This window comes from Schistocerca serialis, chromosome 3 (assembly GCF_023864345.2).
Source record: "Schistocerca serialis cubense isolate TAMUIC-IGC-003099 chromosome 3, iqSchSeri2.2, whole genome shotgun sequence".
In the NCBI taxonomy this organism is placed as follows: Eukaryota; Metazoa; Arthropoda; class Insecta; order Orthoptera; family Acrididae; genus Schistocerca; species Schistocerca serialis.
This window is the reverse complement of record NC_064640.1, coordinates 809,124,198-809,149,375: the sequence shown is the minus strand read 5'-3', so window position 1 is coordinate 809,149,375 and position 25,178 is coordinate 809,124,198. Positions and strand designations below refer to the sequence as shown.

The 25,178-nt window shown below is 43.7% G+C and overlaps 1 protein-coding gene across 1 annotated transcript in view; it reads left to right on the top strand.

The window, feature by feature from the left end:
• LOC126470662 (uncharacterized) overlaps positions 1–25,178 on the top strand; it is a 201,061-nt gene that overhangs the window by 162,767 nt on the left and 13,116 nt on the right. The window contains exons 16-18 of the mRNA XM_050098653.1: positions 2,736–2,838; positions 8,700–9,266; positions 10,243–10,454. Coding sequence (XP_049954610.1) covers positions 2,736–2,838; positions 8,700–9,266; positions 10,243–10,454 — 882 coding nt within the window. The remainder of the gene's footprint in view (positions 1–2,735; positions 2,839–8,699; positions 9,267–10,242; positions 10,455–25,178) is intronic.

The window sequence follows — 25,178 nt, the reverse complement described above, 5'->3', positions numbered from 1 at the left end:
AAATCACAATGTAATCAGTTTTACATTTAAATTGATAACGAATCTCCTCTTTAAACCACTTAACTTCACAGTACATTTTTATGCATTTTACTGTAACACACAAAACCAAGGAAGGAGGTTCAGTGCAGCATGGCGTGTGCATTGTTCACTTGAAACTGTGTAACTCTGCACAACAATGAACAGGTTTTGCACTGTGTTGGTATATCAAAGGAAATTTTTTGTTTTGTTCATGTGTGCTCTGGACGGCTCTTCTAGTTTTCCAACTTTATTGATGCTCATTGGAACATTGCTGCGCAACAATGAACACTCTGCTCCATTCTGTGTAGTTGTGCCCTGGCCTGCATCGTGTGTCTGTGCTCCACACTACGCAGTAACTGCAGTGTAATTAGGAACAAGCTTGTCTTTCAAACACATCTTATTAAAATGAATATTCTCTATACGCTGAATTATTTTAACTTTTTTTCAGTGGTATTTGAGCTCCTTACCCAATACCTCGTGAGGTAATGCATGCGTAGTGTTTTGTATACGTGTGTCCAGAGCTGCTGCTAATTTTGTGAAGGAAGTCACTGCCCTGCATAGGCTGTTTTTATTTTGTAAAGAAAACACTTTATTTCATGCTTTTGTGCTATTGGCAAGGGACATCCAAGAAGTAATGCAACACATTTTTTCTCAGCCAATTTCAGTTGAAGAAATGCAGAATTTTTTGTGTGGCAGTGTGAAATAGTCAACTCATATAGTTTCATAAAATTTAGATAGATAGTGGTGTTAAATGTAGTCTGCAAAACGGTGGCTGTAATGGAGGTGTGCTCCGAGCAAAGAGTGATCATTCAGTTTCTGTTGTTGGAAAACCAGAGCATTGCAGATATTCAGAGGCTCGCAGAATGTCTAGAGAGATCTGGCAGTGAACAAAAGCACAGTGAGTTGTTGGGCGAGGTGTCTGTCATCATTGCAACGAGGTTGCATAAACCTTTCTGATCTCTGGCATTCCGGTGGACACTCTAATTCGAGGTGGTCAATGCATCACAAGCAAACACCTCACTGCAGAACTGGACATCTCTGTTGGTATTACTGCCACACTTGTCCACCAGTTGGGGTATGCAAAGGTGTGTGCCCACTGGTTTCCTCTCCACCTAACAGAGGACCATAAAGAACAACAAAGGCCTATCTGTGTGGAATTCCTTGCACATTATGATGCTGATCATGATTATTTTTTGTCAAACATCCTCACGGGCAATGAAATATGAGTTCATCACTTCGAAACAGGGACCTAAAAAGCAATCCATGGAGTGGCGCCACACTGCATCTTATTCAAGAAAAAGTTTACAATCACACCCTCAACTGGTAAGGTCATGGTGACGGTCTTCTGGGACTCTGAAGGATTATTCTGATTTACGTCTTTCCTCATGGTGCAGCAGTCCGCTCTGAAGCATATTGTGCTACCTTCAGGAAACGGAAGAAACGATTTTGGCATGTTCATTGCCACAATAATGTAAACAAACTGCTCCTCCGTGTGGTAACACAAAATTGCACACCCGAGAGGAACTCACAAAACTTCATTGCACTGTTCTTCGTCATCTGCCCTACAGCTGTGATCTTACGCCTTCCGATTTCCGTGTGTTTGGGACAATGAAGGATGCACTCTGCAGGAAGAAGTATGTGGATGATAGGAAGGGTATTGATGCAGCAAAACATTGGCTCCTACGTTAACAAGTGGAGGGCTACCCCGTGGCCATGCAGGCCCTCCTAATAAGGTGGTGTAAGGCCATCGCATTGAATGAAGATTGTATTGAAAAATAGGGTTTTGTAGTCAGAAGAGTGGAGAATAATATAGTGTATTGGAATCCTGAATAGAACTAACCTGCTAAAAGTGTTTAACTGGTTATTGAACACCCCTTGTAGTTCAGGCATATGCCTTTGACCAAGTGTTTATGTATTTTGTTTAAGCTATTTTCATATCTATGATGACACAATTGTGCCAGTAAAATTCGACATGAATGTCTTTTGAGCTTTGGATTTTAAACATGTCATGTGCAATTTTATTTGAAATGTGAGCTAACGGATTTCAGTGTAGTTTACACTGACATAGTGACAAAGACCTGCATGAGGTTTGCATTTTTCATTTTACACGTGGAATTCATATCTGTGAAAGTAAGTTGTAACTTAATTTGACAGTAATACCAAATATAATGCATATTTTTTATGTGAATTGTGCTAGCTAGTGATGTATGAGCAAGCTGAGCCCATTACCATGTTTATTACTAACCTTTATGATATGATATGTGACTACAGTTTTTCACTGTGACGGGAGTGTAAGTAGTTCTATGTATATCGTGGACTTAATTTTTCTATTCTTGAAGGTGCTGTAACTTTCGTCATTTGTTTCACTACCAGGTATGTTACAAAAAGTTAATCCTTGCTCTTCCCGTGCAATCAGTTTTCATCACTATCCTCCACATATGATGAGTCATTGGCAGTTAATAGTTGACTGTTATGATCATTAGTGATGACACATTGTAATTGTCTTAACTGATAACTGGCATTTAAAAATTTCATCTGATAAATTCTTTCTGGAGACGATATACTTAACTGAGACTTCAAGCGGCAGAGAAACTCTTTTATTATTATTTGTGCTGTCAGTTGTTATTATCAAAGAAAATCTCTGGAGTGGAGAAGTAAGTTGGGTCTTTGAGAGTTACACACGTTAAGAGTGTATAACATTTTTGGTTTATTTGCAGGTGTTCAGGTGCCTAGAATTAGCCGTGATGACACTTCCAACATGGATATGGATATGGAAGATATTGATGGTAAAGCAAACAGTTCTGCAGACTCATCATCCAGGTAGACATCTAATTTTGCTGTGCATCTGCCCCCCCCCCCCCCCCCTCTCTCTCTCTCTCTCTCTCTCTCTCTCTCTCTCTCTCTGTCTGTCTGTCTGTCTGTCTGTCTCTCTCTCTCTCCTCTCTCTCTCTCTCTCTCTCTCTCTCTCTCTCTCTCTCTCTCTCACACACACACACACACACACACACACACACACACACGTCTCTTCAAGCTTGTCCCTTAAATTAAAAGTTTTATGCTTTAAGGCTAGACTGTGATAATTTACTGTTGAGATCATAAGGATATTTTTATTTTAGCCACAAGCAGTTTACACCTCATCTGCTGATATCCTTTGTAGGAGACATACATGCAAAGAAACTATCATAAATAGTTTGGATTTTTTAGTCTGACATAATTTTCCAGTTAGCATTAAGAAGTCTGGAGCTTGTAGTATTCAAGCAATACTGTTAAGTCTATTTTATTTAAGCACCAAACTATCATCAGGTATTGCCTGTAGTGCCCAAAAGACTATATACAGGATCAGGGGAAACATTTCATGGTCTAAAACTGTGTGTCTTAAGTGAAAAATGCACTTCTTTTCCGACACAACCCCCTTTGAGGTAAGTGTATTTTGTTCAACCACTTCTTTCTCATTGTGAACACATTCATTGATATGTTATTTTGGAAGGTGCGCTGAATACCCATTCATGACTGCCATAACTTCTTCATTTGATTCATAACAGCTTTCTGGACACAAATTTCATTTTATGTATCAATAACTGGGAGTTGGAGATTGCCAAACCTGGTTAATAAGGTAGATGGTCCAGCAATTTGTACATCAGTTTGCTTAGTTTTACCATTGCCAAAACAATTGTGGTCGCATATTTTCATCAAATTATTCCAGAAAACGTGCTTAGTATATTCCTCTTTCTGTTTCAACTGTCATAAAGTAATCATTAAGTGTCACAGAAAACAAAGGCTATATTCTTCCTGGCAGATCAACATTGGTGCAGGGGCACAACATCCACACACAATTATGGTTGCTGTTTTGTTTCTAATATTAAGTAATTAATCTAAATGTTATCTACAGTAGCACATTGGTACATAAGGTCAGTTGAATTATTTTAAAGCCTAACATTGCTGGGAAATTCTTTTTGCATTTGTTTTGGGTCAGCATTCAGCAAACGCAACACCCAACTTACTGAAAGCTATCAATTCTTCATGTAAAATAAATCATACTCATTGTTTTAACATAGCTTTGCTGTAAGGTTTTTCATATATATTTAGTCACAAATTGTTCAATACCATATTGTGCCCCGTTATAATGAATTCACATGTGGTGGTATTTTTGGGTTGTCTTCCATGCACATCATATTCTGAGCAGTAAGGCCACATTTGATTTCAGTGGTCATTTCTTATATGTTCCAAGTAAAGGTGAAGATTCCTAAAAAATATTCACAGACTGTGGATAAATTTGCATTAGTGATAAAATATATGGAGCAAATAATTTTTTAGTGGCCTGGTGTTCCAGTTTATTTTTTGCACAAAGTAGACAGTACACACAAAAATTACAAACAAATCTATTCCATCAATCAAGTTGACATGTTACTGCAAAATGTGCCAATGTAACAAAACTTACATTTCATCCATCTTGAAAGTATATATCTGACGTGAAAATTTTTCCGTAGAGCTTCACATATCCCACTCCATCTCCACTTGAGAGTGAGTGGGGAGGGGGAGAGAGCTGGGACGGGAGGAGAGGGGCCAGAGAGGAGTATAGGGGAGGGGAGGTGAAGAGGAGGTGGTGCGGTGAGGGGGAGGTGAGAGGAGGGGGAGGTTATGTGAAGCCCTCCCAGCTCTCCCCTTCCTCCCAGCCCTCCCCCTCCTCCCAGCCCTCCCCTTTCACTGCCCTCCCCCCTCACAGATCTCCCTCCCCCTCCCACCCCTTCCCCTCACCCATCCCTGTCCTGGCTCCCCCGCCCTACCCTGTCCTGGCTCCCCCGCCCATCCCTGTCCTGGCTCCCCCGCCCCCCTCCCCCACCCGGTTCTCTCGCTCCTCCCCTCCTGGGTCTCTGGCACCTCCCCCCCGGCTCTCCCGCCCCTCCTCCTCCCAGTTCTCTTGCCTCCCGGCTCTCCTGCCCTTCCCCCTCCCAGTTCTCTCGCTCCCACCTCTCTCTCCCCGCTCCCGCCTCTCCCCCGTCCCCCACCCGCTCCCGCCTCTCCCCCGTCCCCCACCCGCTCCCGCCTCTCCCCCGTCCCCCACCCGCTCCCGCCTCTCCCCCGTCCCCCACCCGCTCCCGCCTCTCCCCCCTCCCCACCCGCTCCCGCCTCTCCCTCTCCCCCTCCCCCACCCGCTCCCGCCTCACCCCCCTAAACCCCACCCGCTCCCGCCTCACCCCCCTAAACCCCACCCGCTCCCGCCTCACCCCCCTAAACCCCACCCGCTCCCGCCTCACCCCCCTAAACCCCACCCGCTCCCGCCTCTCCCACCTCCGCCACCCGCTCCCGCCTCCCCCACCCGCTCCCGCCTCCCCCACCTCCCCCACCCGCTCCCGCCTCCCCCACCTCCCCCACCCGCTCCCGCCTCTCCCACCTCCCCCACCCGCTCCCGCCTCCCCCACCTCCCCCACCCGCTCCCGCCTCTCCCACCTCCCCCACCCGCTCCCGCCTCTCCCACCTCCCCCACCCGCTCCCTCCTCTCCTCCGTCCCCCACCCGCTCCCTCCTCTCCCCCGTCCCCCACCCGCTCCCGCCTCCCCCCCTACCCCACCCGCTCCCGCCTCTCCCCCCTACCCCACCTGCTCCCGCCTCTCCCCCCTACCCCACCTGCTCCCGCCTCTCCCCCCTCCCCCACCCGCTCCCGCCTCTCCCCCCTCCCCCACCCGCTCCCCCCTCTCCCACCCGCTCCCCCCTCTCCCACCCGCTCCCGCCTCTCCCCCCTCTCCCACCCGCTCCCCCCTCTCCCACCCGCTCCCGCCTCTCCCCCCTCTCCCACCCGCTCCCCCCTCTCCCACCCGCTCCCGCCTCTCCCCCTCTCCCACCCGCTCCCGCCTCTCCCCCCTCTCCCACCCGCTCCCGCCTCTCCCCCCTCTCCCACCCGCTCCCGCCTCTCCCCCCTCTCCCACCCGCTCACGCCTCTCCCCCCTCCCCCACCCGCTCACGCCCCCGCCTCTCCCCTCTCCCCCACCCGCCCCCGCCTCTCCCCCCTCCCCCACCCGCTCCCGCCTCTCCCCCCTCCCCCACCCGCTCCCGCCTCTCCCCCCTCCCCCACCCGCTCCCGCCTCTCCCCCCTCCCCCACCCGCTCCCGCCTCTCCCCCCTCCCCCACCCGCTCCCGCCTCTCCCCCCTCCCCCACCCGCTCCCGCCTCTCACCCCTCCCCCACCCGCTCCCGCCTCTCTCCCCTCCCGCCTCTCTCCCCTCCCTCACCTGCTCCCGCCTCTCTCCCCTCCCTCACCTGCTCTCGCCTCCCCCCCTCCACAACCCTCACCCGCTCCCGCCTCTCCCCCCTCCTCCACCCGCTCCCCCTCTCCCCTCCCTCTCCCCCTCCCGCCGCACCGCCTACCCCCCTCCCGTGCCTCCCCCGTCCCCCGCCAGCCCCCTCCCCCGCCTCCCCCCTCCCCTGCCTCCCCCCTCCCCCGCCTCCCCCCTCCCCCGCCTCCCCCTCCCCCGCCTCCCCCCTCCCCCGCCTCTCTCCCCTGCCTCTCTCTCCTCTCCCCCCTTCCCGCCTCTCTCTCCCCCTCCCGCCAACTCTCCCCCTCCCGCCAACTCTCCCCCTCCCGCCAACTCTCCCCCTCCCGCCAACTCTCCCCCTCCCGCCAACTCTCCCCCTCCCGCCAACTCTCCCCCTCCCGCCAACTCTCCCCCTCCCGCCAACTCTCCCCCTCCCGCCAACTCTCCCCCTCCCGCCAACTCTCCCCCTCCCGCCAATTCGGCCCCTCCCGCCAACTCGGCCCCTCCCGCCAACTCGGCCCCCTCCCGCCAACTCGCCCCCTCCCGCCAACTCGCCCCCTCCCGCCAACTCGCCCCCTCCCGCCAACTCGCCCCCTCCCGCCAACTCTCCCCCTCCCCGTCCCCTTCCGCCTCTCCCCCTTCCGCCTCTCCCCCTTCCGCCTCTCCCCCTTCCGCCTCTCTCTCCTCCTCTGTCACTCCCCACCTCCCCCCTCCCACGTCACACCCCTCCTCCCCCGCCCCCCCTCACCCCCGCCTTCCCTCCTCCTCCGTCACTCTCCCCTCCCCTGCCTCTTTCCCATCTCTCTCCTCCCCCCTTGTCTCTCTCTACCCCTCCCACCTCTCTGCCCCTCTGGCCCTCCTGCCTCTCTGCCCCTCCCGCCTCTCTGCCCCTCCCGCCTCTCTGCCCCTCCCGCCTCTCTGCCCCTCCCGCCCCTCTGCCCCTCCCGCCACTCTGCCACTCCCGCCTCTCTGCCCCTCCCGCCCCTCTGCCCCTCCCGCCTCTCTGCCCCCCTGCCCCTCTGCCCCCCCTCTGCCCCTCCCGCCCCTCTGCCCCCTCTCCACACCTCTGCCCCCTCTCCGCCCCTCTGCCCCCTCTCCGCCCCTCTGCCCCCTCTCCGCCCCTCTGCCCCCTCTCCGCCCCTCTGCCCCCTCTCCGCCCCTCTGCCCCCTCTCCGCCCCTCTGCCCCCTCTCCGCCCCTCTGCCCCCTCTCCGCCCCTCTGCCCCCTCTCCGCCCCTCTGCCCCCTCTCCGCCCCTCTGCCCCCTCTCCGCCCCTCTGCCCCCTCTCCGCCCCTCTGCCCCCTCTCCGCCCCTCTGCCCCCTCTCCGCCCCTCTGCCCCCTCTCCGCCCCTCTGCCCCCTCTCCGCCCCTCTGCCCCCTCTCCGCCCCTCTGCCCCCTCTCCGCCCCTCTGCCCCCTCTCCGCCCCTCTGCCCCCTCTCCGCCCCTCTGCCCCCTCTCCGCCCCTCTGCCCCCTCTCCGCCCCTCTGCCCCCTCTCCGCCCCTCTGCCCCCTCTCCGCCCCTCTCCGCCCCCTCTCCGCCCCTCTGCCCCCTCTCCGCCCCTCTGCCCCCTCTCCGCCCCTCTGCCCCCTCTCCGCCCCTCTGCCCCCTCTCCGCCCCTCTGCCCCCTCTCCGCCCCTCTGCCCCCTCTCCGCCCCTCTGCCCCCTCTCCGCCCCTCTGCCCCCTCTCCGCCCCTCTGCCCCCTCTCCGCCCCTCTGCCCCCTCTCCGCCCCTCTGCCCCCTCTCCGCCCCTCTGCCCCCTCTCCGCCCCTCTGCCCCCTCTCCGCCCCTCTGCCCCCTCTCCGCCCCTCTGCCCCCTCTCCGCCCCTCTGCCCCCTCTCCGCCCCCTCTGCCCCGTCTCCGCCCCCTCTGCCCCGTCTCCGCCCCCTCTGCCCCGTCTCCGCCCCCTCTGCCCCCTCTCCGCCCCCTCTGCCCCCTCTCCGCCCCCTCTGCCCCCTCTCCGCCCCCTCTTCCCCCTCTCCGCCCCCTCTCCGCCCCTCCGCCCCCTCTCCGCCCCTCCGCCCCCTCTCCGCCCCTCCGCCCCCTCTCCGCCCCTCCGCCCCCTCTCCGCCCCTCTGCCCCCTCTCCGCCCCTCTGCCCCCTCTCCGCCCCTCTGCCCCCTTTCCGCCCCTCTGCCCCCTCTCCGCCCCTCTGCCCCCTCTCCGCCCCTCTGCCCCCTCTGCCCCCTCAGCCCCCTCTGCCCTTCCCTCCTCTCTGCCCCCTCTCACCTCCCCCTCCCCCCTCCCCCTCTCCCACTCCCTCCGCTGCCCACTCTGTTTTGAATTTTTATTTACAGGAAACTTTGACTATGAGACACTGTTTTCATCATTGTGGTGTGTAAACATTTTTAATTCTTGTGATGTATTCATTTTATCAATTTGACAACTCTCCCACAATTTTATTTTTTGCTTTACATCCTTTTTTTTTTTTCAGGGTTGCTGGTCAAATTCTTGCAGGTGTTGGCCATGGAATGTCACCATTTTCGGCACCTCCGCCAAATCACATGGGCCCATTGTCACACCATCAGAACTCTGGTCAACATCTTGGTGATCATAATAGTCGTCAGAATAATTCAGTGCTTGTAAATGAATTGGATTCCCTGAAAGAGGGCAGTGGGGATTATCCAGGACAGGTTCGCGGCAGAGAAAGGAACCGTGACAGAGACAGAGATAGGGAAAGAGATATAAGGGACCGTGAACGTGATCGAGATCGTGATAGAGACAGAGGTCGTGACAGAAATCGTGATCGTGATAGGGATCGTGATCGTGAACGTGACAGGGATCGAGATCGTGGCAGTAGATGGAGTGACAGAGATAGGGATAGAAGAGATCGTGACCGTGATCGTGATAGGGATCGAGACAGGCCAGATAGGAAAGATCCGTCAGCTCCTGATACACCTTCTACACCATGGTCAGAAAGAGGAGAGAAACCAAGTCTTCTGGAACGCCTAAGGAGCTTAGCGAATGATGGAATTGCAACTTGTAACAAAGAGGAAGCCAGGTAAAGCAAAATTTTAATTGATGCTCCTTAATTTCAAGTATGTAGCAGTCATGGAGGAGGTAGGTGAGCTAAACTAGTTCAGATTTATTTGACTATGAATATGATAGGATAGTTTTCCATATTATCCCATTTATTTTACTTTCTTGAAATAATTGCATCTCTTCAATCTGCTGAACACATTCATTGTTTCACACTGGTAAGCAACCCTCCTTCATACAAAATTTTCACTTCTGAAAATGCAAGCAGTCACACCGGGGAAGATCAAGGAAGGGACCACAGAATCTTGCAGCATACTGAGTCAATATGAATTTTAACCAATGTGTTGGAACACCATTGTGACTAAAGATCCAACTCTTGGCTCTCGGTGTTAGTTGGATGGTGTTGAGGCATCTGCAACTCAAGGCAGGCATTGTCCTGCACACCACTTTCTAACAACTTTAATTATTGTTATAATAATAATAATAATTATAATATAAATAATATATTATAATAATTGTTGTTGTTGTTAGCACTACATCTCTTTGACATAACATTTTATCTTCATTAGTTTCCCTTCAAGAACCGGTGAAGGCGGTTGTCATTGAACCATTGGAATATGGTGGAACAATGAAGGCAGTTTTCTGCAAACACAGGAAATATTTCCCCTAAGCATTGAACAGCTGTCAGTCTGTTGCAAATTTTGAAACTACTAATTTATCTTCTTTCTTCTTCTGTAACGTTACTCGATCTTAACCAATAATAGCTGTGGCAAAACTGCCTGGAGAAGGTAAAGCTTCTGGCTGCAGTGCATTTATGGATGGCCCAAACAGAAACAAAAAGTTGCTTCTGCCTTGTTCATCTCAAGTCATATTGCAAAACTTTTCCTTGATGTACTTCTGTGTAACATTAAAATACTGTAAATTGCAGTGTTCTTGATGTGAATGATTTTTAATTTTCATGTAAACAATGACTGACTAGCTCATACTTCCGCTGACAGGCATGGTTTCAACATAAGAGAGGGTAAAGCAACACAAGAAAGAACATCTGCTGAAAGAGAACGGCCTAAGGATCGTGAGAGGGACCGTAATCGTGGTCGGGACCGCGATAGAGAAAAGGAGCGTGAACCAGATCGTGAACGCAGTCGAGACAGGGAACGTGATCGGGATCGAGACCGTGAACGTGATCTTGACCGGGATCGAGAAAGGGATGGTGAGTAGTCTAATAATATGCTGTTTACTTCTCATGAATTGTTGTGACAATGCTATGTGAGTAGTTCAATAGGTCTGCTTGCTTTTTAACAGTGTATGTAATCTAATGCCTATCCATCATATCATAGGCTACTTTATTTTTTTGTTGTCTCCACTCATCTTCATCTTTAACTGGTCTGAATATCCTTGTCATAACCCTTATATTGAAGAAAGCAAGTGTTGTTCTACATACTTATCTTTCTACATATGAGCTGTATGTCACAATGGGTTGACGATGATGTCTTATCTATCTTTATCTTTGTTGTATGTGCCAGGACTTAGAAATCCTGGGGAAGGGTGTTCGACAGTGCCCCGTTGGATAAGGGTGCACATCAGCTCACTCATGGGCAGACACAGGCACTGTATTCTAACTACCAGGTGGCCCAGTTGCACATTTTGCAGCATGCTATATGATTTCTTCTGTCATATTTTTCAGCTCATCTTTGTCTTGACATATTCCTACATTATAATTTACATACATCCACCACGTACGGGGCACGTTCAATTCTGAACCACTGCATTCCTTATGGCCCACTGCAGCTTTAGATTGGGGAAAAGAAGGAGAAGAAGAAGAAGAAGAAGAAGAAGAAGAAGATTTGTGTCACCCTCTCTGAGCTGTATTTCATTTAAAGTGTCTGACACATTTCCATCACACTGCAAACCATTGTATGCACATTCTTGTTAGATTGTCCAGATTTTTGTGTCATTAAACACTCTTGCAGTATTATTTAGTCTCTCTATGTGAATTCTGTTTTGTTCCTTTTTAAAGTCGATGTATAGGGTGAAAAGTTCATGTTATACTCATAGTGTGAATACATTGCCCTTACTTGTATATGTAGGCAATATTTTGTATACTATGTTACAGAGGGAATGCCTTGGTAGTTGTAGCAGTTTGTCTTTTGGCCTTTTTTGGAGAATGTGTATTTCAGAGTTATTTCTATTATTCAGACATTTCCTCCTGTATTTCATATCTTATGAGTGAGATGCAGTATTTCACTTTGGATCACAAATTTCTTTTCTTTCAGCATTTCTGCCACAATTTCATGTTCTCCAGATGTCATGTTGTTCTTTAACCTCGTGATTCTCTTCTTCAGTTTTTCTGTATTGACTGCTGGTGTCTCATCTCCCATCTCACTTTCCATTTTCTCAGTACATTATATTGATCTTAGTGGAGCTTAATTTAAGTGGTGAAGTGTTGTCTTTAAAACTTCGTCTTTACTGGCCACTAAGCAACTATCCCTATCTAGAATAAAAGTGGCTCTCATTTCAGTTCTTCTTCTTGAGTTTTTAATTGATTAGAAGAGCTGCCTCAATTTGTCACCGACTTACTTTTTCTGATTGTATTAATCTTCGTTTCCCCCTCTGGCCTCCCAGAAAAGTTCTTTCCTCCTGTCAATGATTGCATTGGCTAGTCATTCAACTCTCCTCCTTCTGAATCAGTTGTGTGTTGACATCTACATCTATGTAGATACTCTGCAGGCCACTGTACAGTGCATGGTGGAGGGTACCCTGTCCCACTACTTTGGATTTAATTTCCTGTTCCGTTCACAGAGCAAGAGAAAAACTACTGTCTAAGTGTATGTTGCAGCAGGAGAATTATTTGGCAGTCAGCATCAAATGCTGATTCTCTAAATTTTCTCACTAGTGTTTCTTGAAAAGAGTGTTGCCTTCCCTCCAGAGATTCCCATTTGAGTTCCCAAAGCATCTCCATAACACTTGTGTGTGTGTTCAAACCTACTGGTAACCAATCTAGCAGGCCGCCTGTGAATTCCTTCGATGTCTCCTTCAATCTGACCTGGTACGGGTCCCAAACACTAGAGCTGTATTCAAGAATAGGTCGCACCATTGTCCTATATGCAGTCTCCTTTACAGGTGAACCTGTCTTTCCTAAAAAATTTCCCAATAAACTGCAGTTGACCATTCACTTTTCGTACCACAGTTCTCTCATGCACCTTCCATCTCATATCGCTTTGCAACATTATACCCAGATATTTAAACAAGTAGACGTGCTTTTAATTAATTTCTCTTCTGTTGTGTCCAATAGTTGCCTTCACTGTCTTCGTCATCAAATACCTTATTCAGCATCTTCACCCTCTGGTTGATTTCTTTCTTCTGTGTTATCAAACTGATTCCTAATTTACAATTTGTAACCAAGCCTTACTTTATTGTGGTTCAGTTTCTTTCTTTTAATACCAGATAGTCTATTGCTGTTTCTCCTGTACTTGGTTTTCAATTCAATATCCAGCTTGCAAATGACCAGGAAATGGTGTATGTTTAAGACCTTGGACTCTAACAGCTATTAATGTCTACAATGGCTACCTGATTTATGGTTTTGCCACGTGGTGAGACTAAATGTTTGTGTGGGATCATGGTTGATTTTACATAAACACACCCAAAACTTGTGTTAAATTAAAAAGTTGTACCCTATTCACAGTGAGTTTTTTGTTTGTTTGTTTTTTGTTTTGTGAAATATATTGTGTTTCTCAGCTTTTAAGTTAATGTAAGAACCTAAATAATTGCAAAACCATTTTTGTAATGAAAATTACACAATTCTTCCATATAACTTTGTTGTGCCTTGGTATTAAATTCCATCAAAAGTTTTGAAATTGTCATGACACCTGACAAAATTATCTTGCACAAATAAATTTCTCTACATTACATTTCATAAGTCTAATAATATATTGCCAGTTTGTTTTTTTGTGATCCCTCAAAGTCTTTCAAATGTCATGATACACTCTTAGAAAAACTCTGGTTTCATGGAACTGAAAGCTTCACACACAGTTGATTTGAATCATATTTGACAAACAGAATGCAAGAGGTTTTCTGCATAATTCAGATAGTGTTGGAAAGGTAGAAAATTTTGGTGGCTGGGGAAAAATTTTGGATCCACTCCTGTTCTTTGTATATGTGAATAACCTTCCACTTACAAGAAAAATTTGTATGTTTTGCAGACAATACTTGTGTTACAGTAAATCCATTTAGAGAGAAAGAAACAGAAGAGTTGTAAATTATACTTTCCAAATAATTATTAAGTGGTTCTCTGATATTGGACTCTTATCAGAATTTTGAGAGGAGGGGGAGGGAAAAAAAGAAAGAAAAGAAAACAAAGACACCCTACATCAGTCAGTTCTGTACAACAAATACTCATACCAACAACTGATGTAGCACATGAGTGTGTGTCAGTAAGTAGAGTAGAATGCTCCAAATTTTTGGGTATACACTTTGATGAAAATATGAACTGGAATAAGTGTATTACTGAGCTTCTCAAACAATTAAGTTCAGCTGCTTCTGCTAATCTTGGAAACAAGACATATCAACCTCATGACATATTTTGCATATTTCCACTTGATAATGTCATACAGAATACTTTTCTTGTAACTCATCTTGTTTCTTGTAACTCATAACTTAGAAAGAAAGTATTGCCTGCGCAAAAGCGAGCAGTAAGAATAGTATGTTGTGTTCACCCATGAATGTCGTGTAGGTACCTGTTGAAGGAGCTAGGCATTTTAACTATGCCATCAGAGTACATATTTCCGCTAATGAGATTCGTCATAAATAATCCCTTACGGTTTGAGAGGAATAGGAACATACACACAGTACTAGAGGGAAAAATATCCTTTATTATTAAAATTGTTGTCAGTGTCTCAAAAAGGAAAATTATTTATCCTGGACAACTCGTCCTATTCCACTGGCAAATTTCTACTTTAAAAATGCAGCTTGTTTTCAAGCATGAGTAGGAATAAAATGATAAATATGATCATTCATGTTAATACTAATCACGTATACATATCCCACAAACTGACTCGTTCCACATCATTTCCATAAAAGAATCATTCAAATGACCTACAGAACATATAACTAACTACAGAAACTATGATTTAATGATGGTTTTATTATTTATATATATACACCAATGAAGGTGATTACCACCACAATTGAAGTTCCATAATAGTGATATTGTAACTTCTGTGAACACTGCTTGTATGTTGTGATGAGTTAACTTGTTCCATAGGTGTTTGAATTACTCAAGATGAATGTGAGGATGTGCTTTCTGAAAACTATATGACTAATTTTGTTCCACTCTCTTGTACAATGTGAGCTTGCACTTCAATCCTAATTATCTCTTCATCAATGACATCTTTAACAGTAACCTTGCCTCTTTGTTTCATAGCCATCAGAGTTATGATTTTGATAATCCTATGGAACTGTAAGTAAGAATAAGTGACAAAATCACATAATTCTGTATTTTATGATTGCCAGGGCATATACAATGATATGTAGATTATTTTATGTACTAGGATAACTAGATGTGAGCTGTACGTTACCTGCAAATGACTTCTCATATCATCAGTCACATGAAACTTTGTAAGTAAAGTGCGACTTCTTCCATTCATGGCTTCTACTATTAGAGAACTTATACAGGGTGTCCCAGGAGGAATGGTCAATATTCAGGGATATGACAGGAAAGCTCATTCAAAGCAAAAAAGTCGAGTAAATGTAGACTCTAAAGCACATACTTCAAGTTTTATGAGCACTTTTTCAGTGGAAGAGGTGTTTCATAGTAGGGAAGATATATATGTGCTCATAGCTCTTAAGGTATGCACATTAGAGCCCATGTTTATTGGACATTTTTTCCTTGTTTTGGTCCATGCTACCATCTCTCAAAATATGGAAAGCAAAGAGCATGTAGTAGAATGGATTTGTTTCACAGTCTCAAAGACATAGTAGTGCTTATATCTCTTAAGGTATACATTTTAGAGCCCATGTCTATTAGACTTTTTGCTTCAAATGATCATTCCCCTCTTATCCCTGAATATTAATCCTCCTTGGACACCTTGCATAATCGATAATAAAATATCATTCTTCTTTATTGCAAAATTTAAAAACAGGAAGATATAACAGTATCTAACAATCCATGTAGAAATGGAAGTAACTTTGTAAAACATACTGTTCATTTCAGCAAGTAATAAAAAATTTCTGCAATAATTCATTTAGTTTTTAAAGTGACTAGTCGCCATGATGACAAAATCATGATATTTATTAACTACTTGTATTTCACAGTCAGTTTGAGAAGACATGTCGTGTGTCACAGAACCTTTGTAAGCAATTATACAATATTTATTGACACCTATTTCATTAAGCAGTGATAATTTGGTAGCTAGTTTAATCCTATCATGACCAAATTATTTACAAAACTTGTGGACTTTTTATGAGCACTTTATTGAGCTAAGAAATCACTCATAAAATCACTTTTTAAATCTTGAAAATGAGAGATTAGTCTTTTGGAGGAAAAAAAAAGAATGTAGATTATTGTTCCCACTAAATGCTTGAGTACCTCAACTTGAGAATTTAAAAGAAAATATTTATTTCTAAGTACAGAAAACGTCTTTAATATTACATTTTTTGTGTTAATTTCTGTTTTCCTTTGAGCCCACTGAGGTGATCTACCATGGAACTTGGAGAGGCGTAGTATTGCACACAATGTACTTGACAGCTACAACATGTTATGTTTGTTGTCTTTTCTTCATTATTTGTGCTATATTGGTGGCATATTCTGTTTGTTGCATCTTTTTTGGGCAAATGAGTCCTTACTTTCTGCATATGGAACTCCATGCATTCCTCTTGTCAGCATTCAGAAATGCACTCTTCGCTTCTGACTTGAGAAGCCAAAGATGAGCTGCCTTGCCAAGTGCAACCTTAAAGGTACCGTATTTACTCGAATCTAAGCGGCACTTTTTTTCCAGTTTTTGTAATTCAAAAAACCACCTGCGGCTTAGAATCGAGTGCAAAGCAAGCGGAAGTTCTGAAAAGTGTTGGTGGGTGCCGCCACAACTTACTTCTACCGTTGAATATATGTAGCGCTACACAGGCATGCTTTGTAGGTACAAAGTTAAATACTGGCGCCAAAACCTCTGCGTCAGTAAATAAATTCTAAAAAAAAAAAAAGGCTGGAAGACGAGCTTTTTTCTCCGCCCCGAGTTTCAACCGCTGCATTTTCATACATTATCCAACGAAGTAAATACAAATTCCGTATTGTTCATCTTCGAATGTAGCAGCATTTCAATGTACTACGAAAACCCGACTGGCAAGACTGTTTGGGATGTTTGTCAATATGGCCAACTCTACATTCTGGATTTTTTCCTACCTGTGAGAAGAGATGGTTGCTAATAGAAACTTTTATAAATTGAGAATCAGATGCATTATTCTTGTCATCATAAGAATAATACGAATACAAACATTTTGCCATGTATTGTTTCGTGTTTGCTGCTATCTCATTTAAATCCTGTCTGCCTAATAAACCACAAAACTAGAGTGAGACAACAGCAAACGCGGAAGAATATACATATCATGTCATGTTTATATTCGTATTATTCTTGTGCTTAACAGTGATACAGTCAGAAATGAAGTACGGCAATTGACTAGATTTTTAAATCTGAGATGACTCTAATTTCTGTGCAGAACGTAATGTACTAAAGAGGCGCCTGTGAAGATTTTCAAACGGAGAAAAATTTTCGCTAAACTCTCGTTCAGAACATCTTCTATCATACACAGTCTATTATTTGGTTCTTGTTGATCATTATCAAAGAAAGCAGCAGTATAATAACAACGAGTAGAAGTCTCTTGCCATTGTTTTGCTAATGAGACAATTCCTCTCTCTCTCTCTCTCTCTCTCTCTCTCTCTCTCTCTCTCTCTACACGCACTATCAGAATGCGACAAACAATGCATGACACAGTACGGTAATGCATTTTCAGATTAAAGTGACGTAAACACCTATAACAAAGAAAACTGCGCTTATCAGATCAAAGAAAAATAAGCAATCAATTCAAACTAGACAAAGCATGTGAAAAGGGAAGGGTACCCATATAAATACGGACGGAGCGCCTGACGCATAGCAGTGGCTACCTGGTAAAGCTTAACTGCCAAGCTTACGACTCTGTAGCTGTATCGTCATTCATTTGACCTAAATTGTGTCTCATATTACAATGGACCAACTTTGTTTCGATTTGGAGATGCGGCCTAAAACTTTTCTCTCCCCTTGAATTTCGAGTCTCAAATTTCAGGTGCGGCTTAGATTCGGGAAATTTTTTTTTCCTCGATTTCGAGTCTCATTTTTCAGGTGCGGCTTAGATTCGAGTAAATACGGTAGCTTGTCCATCTGTGTCCTTTGAAGTTTCCATGTAATGTAGGAACAAAGTGTCTGTGCCACCATTTCAATGAACGATGACCTACAGCATACCATTCTTGCAGCTGATCATATCTATCAACTCCTCCCATTATTTTATTGTACTCTGACACAGCCGGAGGTTAGAATACTTCACTTCTGCTACCATTTTCATTTGTTCTCAAAACGATAGTTATGTTTTTGGTTTGTGATAATTTGATAGTATACTCACACAGGTTTACCATCCTGTCATTTGACTGCTGCTGCAGTGCAGGACCTGACAGCAAATTCAAATTCTCTTCTGCTAAGTTGTGATTTTTTTTTTTCAGCATATCTGGCAAATCCTTCCTGTTTGAATGAACAGTTCCAACATCATAAAGTCTGAGAGACTGTAACTCTTCCATTATTCGATATATTGTAAAATAGTTGTTCATAAATTGTAAAATAATTACCAAAACCCACCGAAGTAGGTGGGTGTGTTAATGTGACCACTTGCAGAACAGGAAGGTGTGCCAACTCCGGATCAAATTAACCTAGCAGATTAACAGTGAGGGGTCAGTGTGCCAGCCAGTATAGATGTGGTTTGTAGGTGGTCTCCCACATTCCACTAGGTGAATACTGAGTTGGTTCCCATGTTCTGCCTCAAATACATGCTAAGTGTACACTTAAAACACTTTTTCACACTTCCACACACAATTTATTCTATACACAGACAAATTGGATACATTGCTTGTGTCCTTGGGGGGGGGGGGGGGGGGGGTGAATAGCTGTTTGGTCTCCTTAAATGCTTGCTCAGCATCTGCAGCATAATTATCAAATGCCATCAGCCTTTTGCTTCCAACCATTACATTTGGTTAGTATAAGCAACTTCTTCATCCAACAAAAATTCAGACCTATCATCTTTTGTCTTCTTTTTCCAGTGTAGATGTCAAAGTGTATAATGTGCCCAGCCTAAAGCTAGGCACCACTTTATAGCCATGCATGGTTGGTTTTATTGACATATATTATTTGTGTTGAATGTCCTTTGAAGGCCACCCTACATTTGTAAAGTGCCAAAACAAGAGGTGGTAGCCACAGTTGGCACAATTTCTTTGATAGAGCGGTGATGACATATCGGACTGTGTGCAGCTTGTAATACCCCAGATGTCCATTTTTGACAGACATGCTGTTGTCATTGGAGTGCAAATGCTTAAACCCCCCCCATGCTTTGTCATCATTGATAAGATTGCAGAAACACCAGCAATAGGATCGTTACTCCAATAATTTCAGGAGTGTGGGCTCTGATGTATATCCATAAAAAGTAATAATTCCCATAAAAGCTTTTAGCTCAGGAACAGTAATGTATTACCTGTTGGAAGTTACATGATTTCTTCCCTGACTTACCTACACACCTTTTCTGTTCTCCAGATCAGTTCATTTGATTGCAAAAGTGTGACAAAATATCTCTGTAAATAAAGGCTGGAAATATATTATTTCAATATCACGTTCTCAGAAGCTAGCTTGATTTTCTGTGCCTCCTCCTAATGTCATTGGAAGATTTGCAAAATGAGAAGTATTCTCACTCCATTGTTAGCACTGGGAGAAAATGTGGAAGCATCTCCTTCCAGGGCTGAGTTGGATACATTATGACAAGGAGACACATTTCCAGTTTCACTAGCTTCTGTTTTCAAATCAAAACCCATAACATCACATGGTACAATAATGTTATCATTAATTTCATTGGAAACCTGTTAACTATTTGGTGAGTTAATGTCTTCATGAGAATCAAGTCAGTATGGCAGCCTGAGTCTTCTACATCGTCTGATTTCAGAGTGCAAAATTACCAGAATGTCATTTGGTGTGCACACATTCTAAAAACGAGAAACGTAAAATAAACACAATGCTGATTCCACAGCCTCACCCCTAGCACCTCACACACAGTTCAGTGGGATAAATAGTTCCCACTAACGTACCTTGCGATATTTCTGTGATTTTCAGTGAAAGTTGGCAAATATAGGCATATACTTTTAAAAATTTAAAACAGTGTTGAATGCATAAAGTATTTATTAAAATTGTGCCGGTTTCAGTTGATTATGATCATCTTTAAGACAGATCTATGAAATACAGATAATGCTGCAATTTAGAAGGACACAGAAACAATGAGGTCAAAAACACCGATAAAGGAAAACAGAATTAATGAACAGGTGTATACCCTGAGATGGTGAGTGAGTGGAGACAGCGGTAGAGTGCAAATCATTTGTGCAAAGACATAAATGTTGAATGCTGAAGTGTCAATACACTATGGCTTAAATAGGAGAAGCCTCTCAGACAGCCTGCTGCGTGACAATGGTAAGACCCATTGAGGCGATATGTGAGGTAAAAATGTCAAAAATATTAGAAAAATAGATTTGAGTGTTAAAAAATAGAAATAATACACTAAATTATATCAACAGTAACTGCAATGGGCAGTAGTTAATCAGTGGAATAATGATAAAAAGTGAATACAGAAACCGGTCATAGTCAGTTATGGGATTATTAGCTGTCCTCTATGGGCAGTAAGTAACAGAATAAAACTAATTGTAGAATACGACTGCAGCAAAGATGATTAAAAGTGAAACCATGGATTGTCATGGAGATGGCACAAAGAGTACCGATGTGGTACACCCTCGGTAAGCTGACGACAAACCGAAGGTGTAATGCAGACTGTATACAGTGCTACACAAACGAAGTTTTGGTGAATGACTAGTGTGTCGAAAAGCAGATGCCATTAGTTGCTGTGGAGATGCGTACAGTCGATGAGCCGCCACGAACAGATGAATGTATCTGTGATGATGCACATGTTGTGCCATTAAGATTATGCCACTGGACACGGTGGAGGTGTGAAGATAGGTGAACAAACTGAAGTATGCAGGTTAAAAACTTGTTGGCCTGGAACTTGAACATAGAAAACATATACCAGCAGCCAAAATATGCTGCCTAAAACTGGTCAGCCAGGAATTGGAAAAAATATACAAACAGACAAAAATAATAAAAATTACCAGTACTTGGCAAATAAGTACAGTTTGAGACTCTATATACCATCTATGGACCATGTAGCCCAAGAAATAAAATGATATTGAAACCAGTAAGTGAAAAATGTAAAAATACAAGTTATGCCATAAAGAGAGACTAAGATAAAAAGGGAAAGAAAGAGCAGGAATATTTAATAACAAGTCATGAAAAAGATCATAAAAATGTTTTTCTCATAAGACCAGTTGCTCATTTAGTAAGGAAAGAGGGCTCATTTCTGTAATGTGCATAAATCTCAATATCCTCAAGGGTATTATTTTCAAGTACCCTTTGGGTGCATTATGCAGAATTTTTAAGTTATTCTGGATAGAACTTTCAGAATGATTATTTTGCATAAGGTGTTGGCTAAATAATGATTTACCACAGGCACTGCCTGTAATGTGTTCTGTAAAGTGGATAAGAAAACTTCGGACCACTTGCCCGATGTGTTGTTTACCACAGTCATCACAAAGAACTTTGTAAAAACCAGAATCTGAGTATTTGTTATTGTAACTACCAGTTGTGAGTTCACGCACCTTCTGTAGAAAGGTATTAGTAAAGTAAGTTACGGTGGTGTCAGTATTGTTAAAAAAATTATTTATATTACCCATATCAGTAATTTTGCTAACTTTTAAATTTGTTCCATTAAGAGACTGCCAATTTCTGTAATTTATTGACCAAATCATCAACTTCATTAGTAATGAAATTGTTGGCCCTAGCAATTTGTTTAAGAATAGCTAGTTCTTTCTGAATTTCTTCCGACTTGAGCAGAAATTTTAATATTCTAGGTATCATTGAATCAGACAACACTTTTTTGTATTTATGATAACATTTGTTGCAGTTTGTTTTCTGTAAGTAGCAAAAAGTTTATCATTGTGATTAGAAATGGTAAGATCAAGAAAACTGATTCCTCTTACATTTTTATGTCGTACAGCAAATGAAAGTTTAGGATCAATGTGTTGAAAAGTTTGGATGAAGTATCTGTTTCAGCCAGTTTGAAGCAACAGTGACACCATATTTCCTATTATTGTCACACCATATTTCCTATAATTAATTATTTTACTGGTAATTTCAGGATTTTCTTTAAAAAGTTTAATTCCAACGTGACGGACAAAAAGTCTGCTTAAGTCCCAGTTAAAGAATTTCCCACTGCTAATGCAGTGCTAATTTTATCACTGAAAGAAACTAATATAATTAAAATTTTGCTGTTTAATGTGTTCTAACATGGAAACTAACTGCTGTATGAGTACCAAACTTGGTAGCACTAATGACCAGCGTATGGGGTGCATGATTTCCACGTGTCACAGTGCTACTTTCCATTTCCAACTACGCCTACCAGGTGCCGTGACCATTCATCGTAATTCATAGCCTTACACATGTGACAAGTCACAGTGCAATTGTTGACGTGGCACCATGAGCTTGGAGAAAAGGAGTAGGGCATTTTTGGTGAAGCTCTGTTATCAAAACAACAGTAATGCTGCAGATGTACTTCGAGACTATTGACAGCTGAAAAGATTACAGGAGGGTCCTCTTTCTCACCTGCTGTACAGAGCATGAAGTAGTAGTTCAAATCAACTGGAGAACTGGGCATTGCTCTGGGAAGAGGCTGATGACCGGTTGCACCACAGGTTCCTGATGAAATTGCTGTTGCTGTGGCAGGCAGCGCTGCCCACAATTCCCGATCATCAGGCAGTGCGCATGCTGTGTCATGACAGTTGAACAGCCCATGATCCACTGTACATAAATGTGCTTTGGAACTTTCTCAAGTGGTATCTGTACAAAATCTATTTTGTACAGCAGCTTGCACCACAGGATGTGTGATAACATGTTGATTTTGCTCTCCACTTTCCCGCAAGGATTGGAGTTGACGAGGGCTGGCAGTGGACCATCCTATGAACAGATGAAGTTCATTTTTCTCTGATGGGAGAGGTGAACACACAGAATTGCCGAGTGTCGGGATCTTCATCCCCAGTCACTGTGCATGAAGTTCCTCGGTGTGGTGAATGTGTCACCATATGGTATGGCTTCACGGCTACATTCATCATTGGCCCATCCTTTTTTGAACAGGTTCGTGCTCAACGACCAAAGACGTGCAGTGTGACTGGCCAGCGTTACTGCGATATTCGTCACCAACATATCATACCTGCCCTAAAGGAGAGAGACGCATTGAAATCAACAGTTCTCATTCAAGATGAGGCCCCACTGCACTTTGTTTGTGAAGTTCATCTGCTTCTCCGAAACACATTTAGAAATGATCGACTTATCAGCCGATTGTTTCCAAATTCTTGGCCGACATGACCACCTGATCTCACGCTGATTTTTGGTTGTGGGGCTACCTGAAGAACAGGGTTTTCCAGGGGAACATTCACACAAGTGCTGATCTGAAACGCAGCATTTCAAGACAGGTAGCCAGCATACCTATGGACATGCATCGTTCTGCTGTGCAGAATCCAATCCTGTGCTTTCAGACTCTTCTGGACACTGATGGCCACCATATTGAGCCCCTTTTGTAGCAGCAATGGTGCAGGTATGTAATGGTATGATGTACCATAGCAGCACATTAAAAGTATTTCAATTGAATTGATTCTGCAGTATTTCTCTTCCCCATGTCCTTGACATTAATGCTACCGAGTTTGGTCCTCGTACAGTAATTAGTTTCTGTGTTAGGGAAAGTTTAATTATAACCATCTGCTATTATTTTTAATGCTTTCAATAGCTTACGAAATTGGTAAGTTGATGTATAAATTTGTCATGTCTGATGATGCAAATCTAGCATCATCGGGAATGTTATAAATTGTTTGGGCAACTTCATAGCTATTCTTAATATTAAAATTTTCTTCATGAATGGAAACAGATTTTAAAATATCAATTAGGTTTTTGTTTTATGTATAGGTTCCCGCTTCAATGCATACACGTATTTTGTGAGTGTCACTTGAAGTGTGACCTCAACTTGGGTATTTCTGGACTCATAATTTTGAAAGAAATCTCCTGTGGCAAAAATTTAAAAATGCTGTTATCAATTAGCTTTGTAATTGTAGTTTTAAGTTTAAGCTGTTAGATCTTTATTAATTTCCATGATATCATTATCATTGAAAAATTTTTAAGTTTTGGAAACATATTAGTCTTTAGTAATCACTAATGTAGTCTCTTTGTCTGCTTTGGTTGTAATTGCTTTAAGTATTGTCAGTTCATTATTTACACTTTTTACTGAGTGAAAATCATTATTTAATTTGTGTTTACTTATTTATTTTGTAATAAGTTCTTTGCTTTCTGAAGTTGTGAAACTGGAGAACTTATTACAAAATAAGTAAGTAAACACAAATTAAATAATGATTTTCACTAAGTAAAAAGTCTAAATAGTAAATTGACAAAAGATACAACAACTGTAACCAAAGCAGAAAAAGAAGGTGAGTGTATTTCCATAATTTTTCAATGAAAATCGCATCATAGAAATTAATAATGATGTATTATCAAAATTTAAAACTGCAATTAAAATGCCAATTGATCATAGCAATTTTTTTTATTTTTATTTTTATTTTTGTGAGAAGAGATTTCTTTGAAAATTATGAATCCGTAATCATCCAAGTTAAGGCCAAAAATTAAGTTACACAAAATATGCAAATAGTCCAATTGTGAACAAATAAGATGTTCTCCTTACAAGTTGAACAAAAATCTTAATGATGTTTTATTATCTGTTGCATTTATGAAGAAAATAACATTAAGAATAACTATGAACTTGCCCAAACAATGTATAACACAGACATTCCCGATTTTGCTACATTTGCCTCATTAGCCATGACAGGTTTATACACCAGCATACGAATTTCAGAAGCTATGGACATCAGTAAAAATAATTTGATAAGACATAATATAATGAGGCCTCTTAACAGATACCCCTCTATTGTGGTTGCACCTACACTATGGCTATCTGTGTCACTGAGGCACACAAGCCATTCCACATGGGGCAAGGTCCATAGTTCATAGTTGCAGGAGCAAAAGCCTGGATGATTGACTAAACTGACCTTGAAACATCATCCAAAACTGCCTTACTGTGTTGGTACTGTGAACGGCTGAAAGCTAGGGGAAGCTACAGCTGCAATTTTTCCCGATGGCATGCAGCTCTACTGTATGGTTAAATGATGATGGCGTTGTCCTGGGTAAAATATTCCGGAGGTAAAATAGTCCCCCATATGAACCTCTGGGTGGGGAATACTCAGGAGGATGTCATCATCAGGAAGAACAAAACTAGTATTCTACAGATCGGGGCATGAGCATCTCTTAATCGGGCAAGTAGATTAGAAAATTTAAAAAGGGAAATGGATGGATTTGAAGTTAGATATAGTGGAAATTTGTGAAGTTTGGTGGTGGGAGGAAGAGGACTTACGATCAGGTGAATACAGGGCTATAAATAGGAAATCAAATAGGAGTAATGCAGGGGTGGGTTTAATAATGAATAAGAAAATAGGAATGTGGGTAAGCTAATATGAACTGCATAG